Source organism: Chrysochloris asiatica, unplaced genomic scaffold, assembly GCF_000296735.1.
Source record: "Chrysochloris asiatica unplaced genomic scaffold, ChrAsi1.0 scaffold00001, whole genome shotgun sequence".
NCBI lineage: Eukaryota > Metazoa > Chordata > Mammalia > Afrosoricida > Chrysochloridae > Chrysochloris > Chrysochloris asiatica.
The window spans coordinates 26,610,429-26,628,106 of record NW_006408519.1 but is presented as its reverse complement, the minus strand read 5'-3'; the positions used below and the strand labels follow the sequence as shown (position 1 = coordinate 26,628,106).

Sequence of the window (17,678 nt, the reverse complement as noted above, 5' to 3'; positions counted from 1 at the left end):
AAAACTTGATGATGGACCTGTTGGCCAACTGGGGCACACCAGAGAAGATCACATCTGCTCAGCCTTCTAGTCACGCGCTAAACCCTCTGTCTCATGCTTCATCTTTCAAATAAGAACCAAGCAGCCACCCTGCACCCTGATGGTTTTGAATAAGGAGGGTGGCTGCTTTCTCCCATACTCCTTTCTGACTCAGCACACATTTTGTAGATTGATCTGTCTTCCCGTCTCAGTCTTCTTTGCATCCCTGGGTGCACTTGCTTGCAGCACCTACTTTAGTTCTTTACAAGACTGACTAACCTGTTGTTGACTCCTATAGGACAGAGTAGAACAGCCCCATAGAGTTTCCCATACTGAAATATGCATGCAGGCTTTCTTCTGTAGAGGACTATGTGGATTTGAACTGCCAACCTTTCAGTTCACAGCCAAGTTCTTAATCATTGTACTGCCAGAGCTTGTTGGGTTTAGTCAATAGGTGTCTACACAGACAGATATCACCTTAGGAGTTCTGCATTTCAACTCCCTCTTCTGCATTTCTCTAATGTTGTTCTCAGATTTATACCCAAATACCGCCAGAATGCTCTTTGGAAACAAGGATGGTGAGATTTTGGACATGTTGTCAGGAAGGACCACTCCCTGGAGAAGGACATCATGTTGTATTCAGTGGAGAGTCCTTGTAAACGAGGAAGACTCTCAATGAGATGGTTGGACACAGTGGTAGCAGAGCAGCAGTGGGCTCAAACATAGCACACATGGCTCTGCTGTGCATGGGGGTCACTATGAATCGGAACTGAGTCAAGGGCACCTAATAACAACAACAACCCAACATCACTCCATTTCCTCTTCTTCACTACTCACCTTGCATCCACTCTCTGTTCTGCTGATTTGAAAAAACCTCCTCTTAAGGTGCTCAGCCTACTCTTTAGTCAAAAGCATCCCGAGTACAATGATCTTAGTTTGCAAATACTGGACTCTGTGTTCAGACCCGTAGAAGTTTACCGATGGAGTAAGAGGAAACAATATTTGAAACTGGCACTGTCCCAACGAGTGTGCTTTCTGAAGCTCAAAGAGAACAAGCAGAATGGTCCGTGTGCTTATCCCACAAGTCTTATCTGTGTGATCGGGCCCAGCCCATCTCTCTGATCTCCTCTTCTGCCTCCATCCTCCTCCCGCAGGCTGCCTCAGCCATGCTGACCTCCTTTTGGTCTTTCGCTTCCAGACAAGCTTAGTTCTGTCTCAGCTGCTTTTCAGCAGAACCCTCTTCCCTGGATATTTCCGGGCTTCCTTCTGCTCATGATACAAGTCTCAGTTCCATGTCACGTTCACAAAGCTTTTCCTGACAGCCATCAACCCCCAGAGTCCTTGTCCCCAGTTGTTTTCAATCCTATTACTGTTTTGTTTTCTTCAAAGTATTACTCGACACAAAGGTATTTATGTGCTTACCATCTGTTCCACCTCCATTCTACCACCCACTACAATGTTAGCTTCATATTGTAGGTCGATTGTTTTCTGCCAAATGCCAGCACCTAGGACAGTGCCTGGGACTTGTTTATTGTCATTGTTAAGTGCTGTTGAGTCTGTTCTAACTCATAGTGACCCTGTATAGGATCTCCAAGGAGCAGCTGGTGGGTGTGAACTGCTGACCTTGTGGTTCACAGTTGAGTGCTGATTCTACAGCACCACACCAGAAGCCCGGGACATGGTAGTCCGCAGCAAAACTTTCTGAATAAATGGGTCCACTCCTTTTCCCACACGCTACTGTTCCTTTTTCCACACTCTGCTGCTCTCCACCATGTCCTTGGTCCCTGCAAAGCTGAAGATTGCATGAGTTGCTCTTGTAAGTTTTAGTTAGGGTTTCCAAGAGTAACTGGTGTGTTTGAGCTGCCAAACTTATGGTTAGCAGTCCAGTGTTTATCCTACAGTGCCATACTAGGACCCAAAGCTGCTGAATAGAAGGTGAGAATTCTGCTCCTGAACCAATAAGAATGTTTAATTTTTCCTAATTACAAGTATCATGGGGCCACCAGGAAACAGCCCCTCATTCCCAAGAACTCAGAAATGAGGTAAATACTATTTCTCTTTGAGCACTGATGTTGTTGTTGTTAAGTGCCATTGAGTCAGTTCTGACTCATAGTGACCCTGTATAGGGTTTCCAAAGAGCAGCTGGTGAGCTTGACTCACTGACCTTACAATTCAAGCCAACTTTGCAGTCCAGCACATTAACCCACTGAGCCACAGTTTGAGCAACAGCATTGATAATAAGAGGTCAGACATACAGAGTGGTCTGAGGGAGGGCGAAGGCAGGGTTTCTAGGCCAGAAAAACAATAGTCACCAGTTTCAATGTATTAGTATGTCTAAAGGAAAATAATGTGTTAATAATGTTTTCTCTAATCTTGGTGAGAAGAAGAGAAGGTCAGAAAAACCTGCTGGTTCTATTCTTCCATACACGCTTTGCCCCCATAATAAAGGTTGGCCTCAGTGTGCAGATGAACTCGAAGGCTGTAGCTAACTAGTTCTGAGTGATCTAAGAAACAGCATAGGGCCGTCGTGACAGTTCAGACTTTGGAGTTAGAAGAACTAGCTTTAAGCTTGGCTTTGCTTCATGCTGGGGCCAGTATGAAACTTCTCCATTTCTACACCTGCAAAATGGAGTGGTAAAGACTCTGAATACTCCTGGGTTGCTTGGAGGAGTAAGTGAGTTAATATACTTAAAGTACCTTGAACAAGGGCTGTTATTATAATTCCATTGGTAAAGTCATCGATGGGTGGCTAAAATGTATGCCTCGGGCCTAATCATTTAAAGAATCTCCTCATTCAGATGCTACTTTCAACAGGCTACCTGCCCCTTTACTGTGCAGCTTTGCTTCACAGGGGAAGAAATGTGCTAATCATAGAGATGCTGAGAATATCCCTCTCAGAGTCTGTAATTTCTTATGGAAATATCAATCAATTACTTCTGGTTGTGCCTGCGTCCCCTTTGCTACTTGACCACAGGGACAGGATGCAGGGATGGTATTGATGGAGCATTTCTGGTCCATGGTCAGTTCTCTTTTGATTTCTAAATCAGCACACTGACCTTCTTCCATCTTCTTCCATCTTCGTGTGCTTTGGTTAGAAGACAGCTGATTTCCCTGTGAGTCGTTGGCATCTACAGCAGATGGCCAGCCCTACGGACTGTCCCTCCGAACAGTGGTCCCACCTAGATCAGTTCCCTGCTGGTCCTGCAATTGGAAGCCTGCTGTCTCTGTTGTAGGTCCCAATGTATGAAAGAATAAAGACTTTTGTTAAACCAATGAGTTAAAAAGTAACAAGCAGAAGCAGTCATCCAAGGACTCCTCCTGGTCAGTCTACAATGATTTCTCTAGCTCAAAAAAAACAAGTCCAAATATTTTCATTTTGTTCTGTGGTCTTCCCTGGACCTTCATTCTCTTGAGATTCATCTGAATTTTAAGCATCCATGATTAAAAGTATAATTCTTGGGAGAGTAAGAGAACGTTTGATGATGAAGATGATGATGATACTATGAGTGTGGACCATTTCCTCCTGACACCTTGCTTCATTGGGTTCAATCCTTAGGAATTGGCAGATCTGTGAGTTCGGTTTTATTTTTGAACTGAGGGGAGAGAACGGTAGGAAGGGGAGGTAAATAAGAAGTGAGACGTACTTTGTAGAGCCCACCAGGCCTACTTTGGGTGTGTGGAGAACCAGAGAGGGTCAAAGTCTTGTGACCTCCCAGGAGGGCACTAGGAGGTTAGCTGCCGGTTATGTTGACTTTTCCGAGTTGATTTGGGAAAGCAACCAGTACTTACAATACTTTTTATCCTGGAGAGATGAAGGTTGAAGTCCAAACAGGAAGCCGTTCAAGTAACTTTTGAGACAGAACTTTTGAGTTCTTCAATTGGTGGACTTCCTGAATTGGATCTCAGAAGAATTAGGAGCTTCAGAAAGCATTTGGTGTCGCCCTGGGAAAAAAACGTAGCAAAGATATAAAATATATTCAAGCTGCAAGAGCTTTTGTCCCTAGGGTCTGGGGCAGGCAGTGGCCTGTTGAAGTCCAGGGCCAGCAAAGAAGCTCTCCAAGGCCTAGCAGGAAAGCTATCCCACATCTGAGAGGAAGCTTAGGGCACTCCATTCTGCTGACGTTTCCCTCTGGGTTCTTGGGACAGATTCTTGCTAAACTAGGAGAGTCCAGGGCCTCCGTCTCTGTCTGCCCTACTCTGGAGTCCTAGGGCAGAGAAGAGAGACAGTTAAGAACTCGGCAAGGTAGGGAAGCCTCGGCCAGGGAAAGTCAGAGAGCAGAGACTTGGGTGCAGATACACTTGGGGTAAGGACTGAAGGACAATTCCACCAAGGTGTGAGAAAAGGGGTGTGTGTGGGGGGGGGGGGTGTTACGGGAATGGCGTGAAGGTGGTAACACAGGACATACGGACCCGACGAGGGTGCGAGGTGGCTGCGGAGAAGGGAGAGTTGAGGAGACAGGCGCGGCGGGGCGGAGAGGAGAGGGACCAGGAAGGCGTTAAGGAAGCGGTTCCCCAGCGAAGCGCGCTCGGAGGAGAAGGCGGGCCGGGTGGGAGCCGGCGGGCAGCTGCGAGCGCGGGACTGCGGCGCTGGAACAGGTGAGCGGCCGCCGGGCCGTCCCCGCCCTTCCGCCAGGGCGCCTCCCCGGCCACTGTCCCCGCCCGCGCGCTCTTCGCTGGGTCGCGCGCCCCTCGCTTCGGGGTTTTGCAATTGGTAGCGGCTCTTTTTTTCTCCTGTCACGGTCTCGCCTTCTTCTTTTAGGTGGCTCCACCCCGCCCAGGATCCGGCGAGGGGGAGCGAGGCCGGTTGCGGTGGCCAAGGCGCGCCGAGCGCGTCTGCGAGCTCCAAGAGCTAAACGCCGCGTCCCGCCTCCTGGCCCCGGGCGCGCCCTCCGCGCTCCTCGGGGCTCCGCGTCCAGCCCCCGCTCCACCCTTCCCCACTTTTCCACCCTTTGCAATCACATGGCATTTTAAGAATGCCGGAAAGATGGCGGTAGCGGCAGCGGCGGCGGCGGGACCGACAGGCGCGGGAGGCGCCCGGACGCAGCGGAGCGGGCTACTGGAAGTTTTGGTGCGGGATCGCTGGCACAAAGTTCTGGTGAACTTGAGCGAGGACGCTCTGGTACTGAGTTGCGAGGAGAACGCAGCGGCGTACAACGGCCTCGGGACCGCCACCAATGGCTCGTTCTGCAGGGGCGCTGGTTCCCCGGGCGCGGGCGGCGCGCAGCCCCCGGACTCACCTACCAAGGTCCGCACAGCCTTCACCGACCTGCCGGAGCAGGTGCCTGAGGCCATCTCGAACCAGAAGCGCGGCGTGAAGGTGCTGAAGCAGGAGCTAGGCGGGCTGGGCATCAGCATCAAGGGGGGCAAGGAGAATAAAATGCCCATCCTCATCAGCAAGATTTTCAAGGGGCTGGCGGCAGACCAGACCCAAGCCCTCTACGTGGGCGACGCCATCCTGTCGGTGAACGGAGCAGACCTGCGGGACGCCACCCACGACGAGGCGGTGCAGGCGCTGAAGCGCGCTGGCAAAGAGGTGTTGTTGGAAGGTAAGGGGTTAACGCGTCGTGGGACTTCCTGGGCGCGCACACACCCACCTGCACGCTCACACCACCCACGGGCCCTCCCACCCCTAGGACATGGAGAGGGAAGGTGGCCAGGAGTTTTGGCAACTTTTACCCACCTGGGGCCAGCTTCTCCGGTTCCATGAGAGGTGACGTTTTGACCCTAGAGATGTGTGTGCTTGTACAAGGCAAGGCAGACCGAGTTTATTGCGTTCTGACTACCTGTCACACACCGGTGGGGTGCTTCATGAATGGTGTTTTATTGTACCTGCGATTAAGCCAAGTGTAGCATAAGATTGGGAACTGGAACCAGAGATGACGGGTAGACTCAAACATACTGACCCATGCAGCAAAGCGGGCCCAATTTCTCCCCTTTGACAAAAATTTCCCCCCTGAAAAGTCTGGGTCACCCAGCCAAAAGTCACAAAAAGGGCCAGAGAGAGGTGGCAATATTTGAATGCTAAAATTCCAACCACTCTTCACATCTTTTCTGCCAATTGGCCACTGGGTTTACGCTAAAGGAGTTGGCCCAAGGGCTGGGACTATGTAGCCGTCATCTGCACCAGTTCACTTGTCCTGCGGGGTGCCTCCTGCTCAGTCTGGATTCCAGGTTGCTCTGGGTGTAAGGCTGGAGAAGTGATTTTGTTTTGTTATTTTCCTTCCCGCATTTTCATGGCTTGTTTTCAAATCAAGTGGAAACAACTTTGCATTTATAAACAGTTTCTCCTGTTTGTAAGACGCCTTAGAAACTTCTCTCTTGAGGCCTCAGAGGATCCTGATCCCCTAATGATTGAATATGAATAGAATGTTTCCTATGTTTGTGGATGTGTGGGGGAGAAGTAAACCTTTAATTGTTTCTCCTTCCCGTTGCTGATACAATGTTCCCGTGGCTCTCTGCTCCTCAGCACTGTGTACATCCTCTGTCAGCGATAATCCTGTATTATTTTATCTACTGACCCAGCTTCCCCCTAATTTGAGATTGGGTTGTCTGGATTCTTTCCTCCGATGTGGGGCTCCTTTGAGTCTACCTGCTCAGTGATATGCATTCTGACAGAGTGAATGAATAAATGAATCCCCAGAAGCTGAAACAATTTCAACAGAAACTTTGTAAACTGGTGGTTAGCTGAAGTCCTAAACAAATGACATAAATCAATTTCCTGCTCACCAAGTGACAGGGCTGGTGTGTGAAACTGAGACAGTTCAAAGTTGGGAAACCAACTGTCCTGCTTGGGACAGCTGTTGCAGCTCACAGGTACACCTCCTGGTCTAGAAAAAAATGTAAAAAGTTCTTTGGGGTCTGTTTTGTTTTGTTCTTTTTTCTTATTTGTCTAGAGGATTTGTCTTGTCTTCATATTTAATTGCCACCCTGGATCCGGAAGTCTATTTGCTTTGGCTTGATGATTAACACAAGTCAGCAGAAAACAGTTTTCTGAGCTTAAGTTTGTTTTGATTTGTGTGGCAAGGGGCAGGTGGGGTGTGTGTGACAAGAGTGTAGTTTGGACTATATATAAACTCTTGAGGTCCTGTTCAGCTTGTACCACTTAATATAAATTATCAGGGGGGACAAACGGCTGATCATTTTAATCTCAACCACTGTCCTCTACTGTGTCCCTTACTGTCTTCCTGGCCTTGATATCAATTTTAGTAACTTAGCAAAAAGGCCAAAAAATATCACTCACCCGAAAGAGGAAGAAAGTGACTATGTCTTTGAAAGTCAACGTGGTGGTCGTATGCCGTGGAGTCGGTTCCAACTTGTAGCGACCATGCATAGGGTTTCCAAGGCTGTATATCTTTGCGGGAGCAGAAAGCCTCATCTTTCTTCTGTGGAACAGCTGGTAGTTTCAAACTGACCCTGAGGTTAGCAGCCTGACCCGTAATCACTACGCTACCAGAGCTCCTTTAAAAGTCCGTAGGCAAGACAAAACAGGTGGCTTTTTTGAGGCTCTTGCTGCTGTTAAGTGCTGTCGAGTTGATTCCGACCCATAGCGACTCTGTACAGGGTTTCCGAGGCTGTAAATCTTTACAGGAACAGAAAGCTTCATCTTTCTCCCATGGAACAGCTGGTAGTTTCAAACTGCTGACTGACCTTAAGGTTTGCAGCCCGATTTGTAACCACTATGCTACCAGAGTTCTTGAGGCAGCTCCTGAAAAGTGAGTTTTGTTCTTAGAACATGTGTTTCAGATAAGACCCCTGGGGGCCTGAGAGCCTCCTAGACAGGAACCCCCATGGCTTAGTATCTGCTCCACAGCCCTGCTTTTCCCAAATCAGGTGCCGGGCCTTACTTAAAGCAGTGTTCCTGATGCTGAGTTGAGTGTTGGTCCTGCCTACTATAGGAGAGATCATACACCATCAAGTCCAATGACACACGTCTGCTTTTTTGCATCTTGGCTTAGTGAAGGGGTCTCAGCTAAAGGGGTGGATCAGAGCCACCAGAAGTATATTTGAAAATTGCTTAACTCCCTGTTTGTTTTCTCAAGTATAGTGTGGATTCCACAGTTTCTACACAGGAGAGGCTGTGGGGTCATAATGGAAAAGCTTCTAAGGAAGATGCTTTAAATTTGTATAGTTATTTGGAAAATATACTATTTTTACTTAGAAAACATTCTCTTTTTTTGGAAAATTACTTTAGGCCTCTCAAATACTGCAGAAAAGCACCCATGTCATGATGTGCGCCCCCTTGTGGAAAGTTAATGCCACTACTTACTATTGGAACATCCTAAAACATGAAATCCAGGACACCAAGAGTTTCCATGCCTGCATTGTAGTGGGGGATTCTTCCACAGAATGAATCTTATCTGAGCCTCAGTGTCTTCATCTGCAAAGTGGGAATAACTACTTTACACTACTGCAGTATAAGAGAGAACTCTGAGAATAAAACACATATATAAAATTCATACTGTGCTGAGGTATTTTTATGATTCAAATGAAATGAAGATCACATTAACCCTTCTAAACATCTTCTTTTCCTTTATAAGAATTTATGTTTTTACTGAGCCTTTTTTTTTTTTTGAAGGGATGGAGTAATTTAAAGCTAATTCTAGGGGATCATTCCCCTTGCAGCCACAGGAATTATGAAGCTGAATTTTGGGAACCAGAACTATGATAGTACAACAGTAGTTAACACGTCTTTCCTGAGTGCTTTATATGTACCTGGCGTGAGCACCACTTTATATGTACCTGGCGTTAGCACCACTTTTTCTTGTTGCACTTATAGTAATTTCATGAGACCAATACTATTATTGTTAATTTTACTGAAAAGAAACTAAAGTTCACATACATTAGGTTATTTGCTTTAAATAACATAGCTGGGAGACTTCCACGTATATCTGATTTGAAAGCTCATATTTTTAATCTATTGGCAGAACTGATGCCCTGATTTTGTGCTTGAGTCACTTAAAACATCATTAGTTTTGTCTCAAGATGTTCTCCCCTTTTTTCCAGCTATATACTGTTTGGTGTGACCCTAAGCAGAGAAGACCAATTTTGTGGGCTAATCTAAAAGGGAGGGGCAGGGAGAGGATTGCCTTTTAAAACCCTAATGCACCGAGTATCTAGCTGGTGATAGGACCCACAGTAAAGCAGGATGACTGTCAGGGGCACACGACCACCCAGAAGGCTAACCTGTGATTCACATGTAAATAAACAATTAACTGTGCCGCTTAAATTCCTATTTAACCAAATATCATGTCCACTAGAATTAAAATCAGAAATCTCCCACAAATTACTACTTCCTATGCATGAGTCCAAAAGAAGTGGATGGTGCCGAGTAGGTGAATTCTTATCAAAAGGAGAAAAAATGTAGGACCGAGCATCAAATTTCTGTGGAAACAGACTTACTGGATCCTTTGTGACTAGGGGAATCCCAAAATCTATTGTCCACAAATAATCTTTAATCTTTGGACCAAAACTTTGGACCAAAACAATTTATGAAATTATCTGTAAACTATTGTCATTGTTGTTGTTAAGTGCTGTCTAGTTGATTCTGACCCACAGTGACCCTGTATAGGGTTTCCGAGGAACAGCTGGTGAGCTTGAACCGCTGACCTTGCAGTTTTAATGGCTTTGCAGTCTGACTCATTAACCCACTGCGCCACACCAGGACTCTGTAAACTATACAACAGCTTAATTCAATTAATAAAGAATGGTGGTGTTTCAGATTGCAAATGTGTTCTAAATCCTAACCCCTATTCCTATGGTTATAATCCTACCTAGGAGTGGATTGACTTTGGTAGTGAGAAGGTTACTGGGTTTTATTGTCATTGTTGTTAAGTACCATTGAGTCAGTTCTGGCTCACAACGACCCCATGTAGGGTTCCTGAGGAGTGGTTGGTGGGTTTGAAATGCTGCGTGGTTAGTAGTTCAGTGCTTATTGTACAGTGCCACAACAGGACTCCTAGGATTGGAGTGATGGTGGTAGTGGTGGTTATGTGTCATGGAGTCGGTTCCAACTCATAGCGACCTTGTACAGGGTTTCCGAGGCTATAAATCTTTACGGGAGCAGAAAGCCTCATCTTTCTCCTGCAGAACAGCTGGTAGTTTTGAACTGCTGACCTTGAGGTTTGCAGCCCAATTTACAACCACTATGCTACCAGAATTCCTTAGGATTAGAGGAGGGGATGTTTTAAGTCAATCTCTTCTGAGATATAAAGGATATTACGCAAACATGTAAGAAGCAGATTGAAGGAAACAGATGTCAAATTATAGTGATGAGCTTGAACCACCCACCTTGCTGTTCAAACAACTTTGCAGTCTGACATATTAGCCCACAGCGCCACACCAGGAGTCCTAGCTAACCCTTATATCATACTTTGCACCAGAAGTGGTTCTAAGTGTTTTACCATAAGATCGTCACCATAACCCGATACTATTAGCATCCCTGATTTATAGATGAGAAGAGAAAACTGAGGCACGGAGACTTTAAGTCAGTCATTTGCTGAAGATACACAATGAATAAGTGCTGAGGCTGAAAGTCAAGCACAGACCATAAACAGAGTCTCATAACGAGCCCTATATCTATAAGGTTAAGGATGTTGCTGTGTGTCTTTGAGTTGATACCAACTCCTAGCTGCCCTGGAGTAGTAGAAATGTCCCTTAGGGTTTCCCAGTCTGTAATCTTTATGACACAGAGCACCAGGTTCAGTAGTCGAGTGCTTAAATGTCACTACCACTAGGACTCCTTAGATTAAGGATTGGTGAGGCGCTGTGGGCTAATGCATCAGACTGCAAAGTCGTTTGAACTGCAAGGTCGGTGGTTCAAGCTCACCAGCTGCTCCTTGGAAACGCTATACAGGGTCGCTATGGGTCAGAATGGACTCGATGGCACTTCACAACAACATCCCCAATTAGTTGATTAGGGAGGTGACGCTTCAGGAACTGGAATGATTTGTCCTAATTAGGTCTTCTATGAGAGCGTGCTTCAAAATGTTTGTGGAAAAATGGAATAAAATGATAATGGAAGCTTTACATGGATTTTTTTTGAAGCCTTCTCATATTTTTTGTCTGGTGTATTCATTTTCTGTTGCTATTATAATGAGTTCCTACAAACCTAGTGACTTAAAACAACACACAGATTTATTATGCTATAGTTCTCCAGGTCAGAAGTCTACCATGGATCTCACTGGTTAAAATCAGGGTCTTGGCAGAGCTGCAGTCCCTTCTGGAACCCCCCGGAGAGAGTCTGTTTCCTTTTCCAGCTTCCCGAGACTGCTCATATACCTTTAAAGCCAGCACCAGCAGACTATGTCCTCATATCTGATGACTTTGCGATTTCTTCTGCCTCCCTCTTCTACTTTTAAGGACCAGACTGCTGTGTTACATTGGGTCCACACCGATAACCCAGGATAATCTCCCTATTTTAAAGTCAGAAGACTAGTAACCCAGAAAAGAACAGAATTTAGGCATCAACTGTAGCTCAGTCTGACTGTTAAGTGCCATCAAGTCGGTTCCAACTCATAGCGACCCTGTATAAGGTTACTGTCGAGAGTCGGATGAGTTCAAACTACTACCTTGCAGTTCAAAAGGACCTTTCGGTCAGTGACTTGCCTGGCACTGCCACACCGGGACTCCCTTAGTTGGATTAAGAGGGTGGGATGCAACCTTCAGACCTTTCTCAGGTTGTGTGAGGAAAGACTAGGGATTTGAGCAGGAATTGGAGCGCTTAGGCCTTGAGGGTAATGTGTTCTAAGTAGAGAAATGTCAGCTTCCTGACCACTCAGCTTTGCGTTTTAGGAAGGTGTGTCTCCCAAACCATGCCTCTAGGAAAATGCCTCTTGACTTGTGGGTTCATGCACTCCATCCACTCTGAATATACTCAGCGTACCAATGGCTTTACCAGTGGCTTCAGGATGTCATCATCTGGTCAACCCACCCTCCTCAGCTTCCCAGGCAGGCGCGTTGATGACCCTTTAGTACTGAGAAGGAAATGCAAGTGTCAGAGATTAGAGGTGACATGTCTGGAACTGGAACCTGACGATCTTCCACGCCATCCAGTGCTCTTCCTGTTGTATAAGACACACACAGGAGACATGATGCCGTGAACCAAGGAAAGGTGATGAAATATGAGCTGTGACCTCTGATTTCGGGAACACATGACCCTTGGTGTGGCTCTGTACGATCAGCACTGGTCTGCAAACCGCAAGGTCAGCAGTTCAAACTCACCAGCTATTCTTCGGAAACCCTATACTGGATCGATATGAGTGGGAACCGACTCAGCGGCACTTAACCACAGCAACAAAGTATTTTAGAAGGTAGAGCATTTGAGGCTGACTGTGAAGTTCTCAGGATTAGTAGTAACACATGTGAGGGCGCTTCAAAAGTTTTGTAGAAAAAATGTCATTATATTTCACTCCCATTGTAGCACAAACTTTTTGAAGCCCCCTCATTTTAGGGTGGTTTTCACTCTACTATATATGGCAGTAGCTAGCATGCTGGAATGGAAGGGAGGGAAAAAGAAGAAAAGGAAGAGATAGAAAGAAGAAAGTGGGGTATTTAGTTACCCTTTTTGGAGTCTTGCTGTGAAGCTATAGGATAAAGCACTGGCCTGCTACCCGGAAGATAGGCAGTTCAAACCCACTAACTTCCTCCTCGGAAATCCTATACTGACTCAACAGCTATTAACCACAACCAGATAATCCTTTTTATGACTCCCAGCATCCAACGCACCTGGTACTGTGATGATACACATTTTATGTAAAGGCCCTCTGCTGCTAAGGTTGGTGTTGCAAACTCACCCAGGGGTGCTGAGGAAGAAAGATGTGGTGATCTGCTTCCATAAAAAATGACAGCCTAGAAAACCCTGTGGGGAAATCCCACTCTGTCACATGGGTTGCTGTGAACTGAAAACCAACTCAGTGGCATCATCAACAAAAATAAAAAGTACACCTTGCTATACTAGAGGAAAAGAATTGGGGGCAGGGAATAGCTTTTTTTTTGATTCAGAGAACACTTAACATAGACCAGTCTGAAAAGACAGCAAAAGTGGAGCCAGACCACGGTTTTAAAAGTCAGAGACAATATAATTATCCTTTTCAAGTTATATTTATAACTACCTTTCTTTAGTCTCCTGTGGCTCAGGACCTACAAGTCTGAATCTGTAAGAGCCTCTTTCTACCTGAGGAGAGGTAAACTCTCTGCTTAGAGATTTTAATTGTTTCTTTTTAAGTTGAGGTAGGAGTCTGAGAATCCAGACCTTATTCCTTAAGTGGTGCTGATGGGAATAGCCCGTCGGTTCCTCATTTCTGCTGTGGTGGGATAAAATGTTCTTCAGGTTCAGCAGTGTGTTTTAGCAGCCACCCTGTGGAGTGTGTATTAAAAATAACTCATTGCACACAGCTCCGCATTTATGAAAGGCATCTAGCGAAGCTACCAGTGGTCTGTTTGGTGAAGGAAAATTATGCTCCCAGGCTAGTGGCCTACTAAGAATTCTATTTCAAATGGTGCATTTCAAAGCAGTTAATGTTAAAGAAAATCCAGATTTGCCCCTGCGCTTATACCAAGTGTTTTATATACCAAACCTCATTACCCACTTCACTGGCCATGATCTGTTATAATGTTTGCCTTTAGCTCTGGCCTGCAGAGTGAGGCTTCAGAGAAAATATGAAATATGCACCACAAAATAGAAATCCTTACAGACCCAGGCAAATTAACCCTGTTCTCATATTAGAACAGGCACGATGAAAAAGTTCATGGTGAACAGTTATTATGGTGGGAATTCAAATGACTAGCTATGAACTCAAGAGGTGGGTCCTGATAGAAGTGGGGGAGAAAATCATGGAACAGAACCTCAAATTCCTGGGGAAAGAAAGAACCAGACTTACTGACCTGGTTGAGACTGGAGGACTCTCTGAGATTATTGCCCTGAGATAGTCTTCAAACCTTGAGCTGAAACCAATCACTGAAGTCACCTATAGCTAAATGACAAATTGGCACAAAAAATAATGAGTATTACCTGGAAGTACTGGTGTTGATGTTAAGTGCACTCTGCTCCTTTAAAAACTGACTTGTATGACACCAAATGGTTAACAGTTCCTGTAAAACAATGATGATAATGTAAGGGGACAGGGAAACTAGATTAATGAAAAGAGGACAACCAGAATGGAAATAATGAGAGTGTTCATGCACTTGCGCCTAAGGAAGCCAGTGCCACTGAACAACCTGCCTAGAAATTAGTGCCTGGAAGCTTAAACTGCTATGTAAACCGTCACCAAGAACATAATAAAGTATTATTAAAAAATAAAAATGATGAGTCATGTGTTAGTCCAGTGAGTTGGAATTGACTCAACTACAATTAACAATAACCACCAGTCTTTTAAACTCCTCCCCACCCTGGTTGGAAACATCTTTCTTAGTGTGTTGAGAAGTGTGGGAAGATGAAGGTAAAATTTGATTGGTTCCTGAGTATTGTAGCAGTGGATCTGTCCAGTTTGTCTGCATTGCTGTTCAAATTGCCATTCTTTCTTCCACTGTCAAAACTTTTTTTCACAAAGCAGTGTAGTGTAGTCGTTTACAGGGAGGGGCCAGAGGTTTACTGTTTGTGTGTTTAAATCCATATCCCACCTCTTTGTGATCTTGGACAAGTTATTTAACCTCCAACTTCAGTTTCTTATTCAGTGAAGTCAATCACCTCTTCATGGTTTTATTGTAAACATAAAAATGGTTGCGCATGTAAGCAGTTCACTCATTGCCCGGTCCTTGGTCCTTAGAGCTCATGCTGAATTAAGTATGTTTCAAAGAGAGGGTTATTGTTGTCAGTTGCCTTACGCACAACAGAACAACAGAACGAAACACTGCCTGGTCCTCTGCCAACCTCACAGTTGTTGTTAAGCTTGAACCCACTGCTGAGGCCACCGTGTCAGTCCATCTCTTTGGGGGCCCTCCTCTTTTTTGCTGACCCTCCACTTTACCAAGCATGGTGTCCTTCTCCAGGGACTGGGCCCTCCTGATAACATGTCTGAAGTGTAAAAGACAGTTATCACCATTCTGACTTCTAAGGAACATTTTGGTTGTACTTCTTCCAAGACAGATTTGTTTGTTCTCCTGGCAGTCCATGGTACTTTTAATTTTCTTCTCCAACACCATAACTCAAATGCATCAATTCTTCTATTGTCTTTCTTATTCACTGTCCAACTTTCATATGCAAATGAGGCTATTGAAAATACCATGGCTTGGGTCAGGTGTACCTTAGTCCTCAAACCGACATGACATCTTGTTGTTGTTAAGTGCTGTTGAGTCAGTTCCGACTCATAGCAACCCTGTACAGGGTTTCCGAAGAATGACTGGTGAGTTTGAACTGCTCGCCTTGGGGTTCAAACTGACCTTGTGGTTGAGCATTTATTCTGCAGCTCTGTGTAAATATTATAAATTAAATTAAGGTAAAGTCATGTAAGCTTTATAATGTTTTGGGGGGACACCAAGGTAGTTTGAAGTCCCTAGATGGATTGACACAGTGGCAGCAGAAACGCACTCAAACAAAGCAACAATTGTGAAGCTAGCACAGGACGCAGCAGTATTTTATTTTGTTGTTAATGGGGTTATTATTATCAGCTGGAACAGACTCGGTGCCACTTAATAGCAACAATAGGTAGGTGGTGTCCACAGCAACAATAGGCTGATGTGATAGGATCCTAGTGGACTCTTGGTGTGGCGCTGTAGGATCAACATTGAACTGTGAACCACAAAGTCATCAGTTTAAGACCACCAGCTGCTTCTAGGAAACTCTACACAGGGTCACCATGGGTTGGAACCAACTCAATGGCACTTACCAACAAAAACAACTAATAAAAAGGTTGGAGGCTGTAGTCCGCCCTGAAGTGCCTCAGCAATCTACTTCTGAAAAATTGGCCATTGAAAATCCTATGTAAGCACACTTCTACTCTGACACACATGGAGTTGCCAAAAGTTGGAGTCAACCTGAAGACAACAGGACCAGAAGGAGGAGTTTGGAATTTTCCTTGGTAAGAGATTTCATGGTATGATCAATACCCAAGGAGAGTTCATTTGTTTTGCAGAATGAGAGTTATAATCTCACAAGGGTTTATTCATTGATGATTTTTAGTAACAGCAGATGTTTTTCATCAACCAGACCACAGTGTGGACTGCTGTGGATTTTGATGGCTACGTGTGAAATATGCCTTCAAATGCTGATCGTGCAGAAACATGCAGAAAATTGACTTCTGTGGGAAAAGTTGACAAGTAAGAATTTCACCTACACAGCAAAATTCGAAATTCTTTGAAAAGTTTTCAAGTAATTCTGGGACTGTGTAGGTTTCATTTGCCAAAAGCAAAGAAAATGTTTCTTATAGAAAAATGTAATGCATTTATATAACTTTGGACTCTTTTATATTGTACTGTGTTCCCTGCAATCAGAAAACCCTTCCAGTGAAAGATACATCATTGTTTTATTTACTAGGAAAAAACATTTTTTAATGTGTCAGATAGGGAGTCTAACAGGATATTTGCTTAATGCTAGAGTACCGTTACTTACTGTCATGGAGTTCATTGTGATTCATAGCAACACTGTAGGAGAAAGTTACATAGAGTTCCAGAGACAGTAAATCTTTATGAGAGCACAGTCTCATCTCTCTCCTGCAGAAAGACTGGGGGGCCTAACCTTGTGGTCATCAGCCCAATACCACCAGGGCACCTTCAAGGCAAGGGTAAATGAAAAATAAACTCATCAAGCAGAAGGAGACAAAAAAAAACCCTCAAAAGTCGAAATCTTGGGACTGGTAGAAGGAAGGAAAACTTATCTGCCTAGGTATTTTGAATCACAAGGTGATTCTAAACAATACTTAAATCAGGATTTCTGATAGCAGAGTGACTACAACAAAATTCTCCAGCAGATAATTTAATTTAAAGTGATCTTAGATTGTTAGGATTCCCAGGCGACTGACAAGCTGTGGGAAAACCTCTGGAGAACTCAACTTCTATCCAAACCTCCAACAATTTTAAGCACCCAGCATTGTCATAAGTAATGGTTGGTTGGTTATGTGCCATGGAGTCGGTTCCTACCCATAGCGACCCTGTACAGGGTTTCCAAGGCTGTAAATCTTTACGGCAACAGAAAGCCTCATCTTTCTCCCACGGAACAGCTGGTAGTTTCGAACTGCTGACCTTAAGGTTCGCAGCCCAATTTGTAACCACTACGCTGCCAGAGCTCCTTAACACATTACTAAATGCAGAGATGATACAATATGAAGAAAACAACTTGAACTGATTAATTAACTACCTAACCAACTAATTAATTAACTAACACTATAAGTGTATGTTGTTGTTGTAGGGTGTCATTGAGTCGGTTCTGATTCATTGTGACCCGGTATAGGGTTTCCGAGGCTTTAACACTTCAGGTGAGCAGAAAACCTCATCTTTCTTCTGTAGAGTGGATTGTTTGGTTCCTGAGTATTGTAGCAGTGGATCTGTCCAGTTTGTCTGCATTGCTGTACAAATCGCCATTGTTTCTTCCACCGTCAAAAGTTTTTTCTCCAAGCTGTGTAGTATAGTGGTTTAGAGGGTGGGCTGACAGATTCAAACTGCAAAACATGTGTTTTTCAGTCCAGTGCTTATTGTATGGAACTACCACACTACTCAATCTTAGTGTTTTT

At 44.8% G+C, this 17,678-nt stretch overlaps 1 protein-coding gene across 1 annotated transcript in view; it reads left to right on the top strand.

Annotated features, from left to right (window-relative positions):
* Positions 1-4,706: 4,706 nt before the first annotated feature.
* Positions 4,707-17,678, top strand: part of SNTB1 (syntrophin, beta 1 (dystrophin-associated protein A1, 59kDa, basic component 1)) — a 361,887-nt gene continuing 348,915 nt past the window's right edge. Inside the window, exon 1 of the mRNA XM_006830679.1 lies at positions 4,707-5,564. Within this exon, the coding sequence (XP_006830742.1) occupies positions 5,003-5,564 (562 nt within the window). The 5' untranslated portion in view covers positions 4,707-5,002. The remainder of the gene's footprint in view (positions 5,565-17,678) is intronic.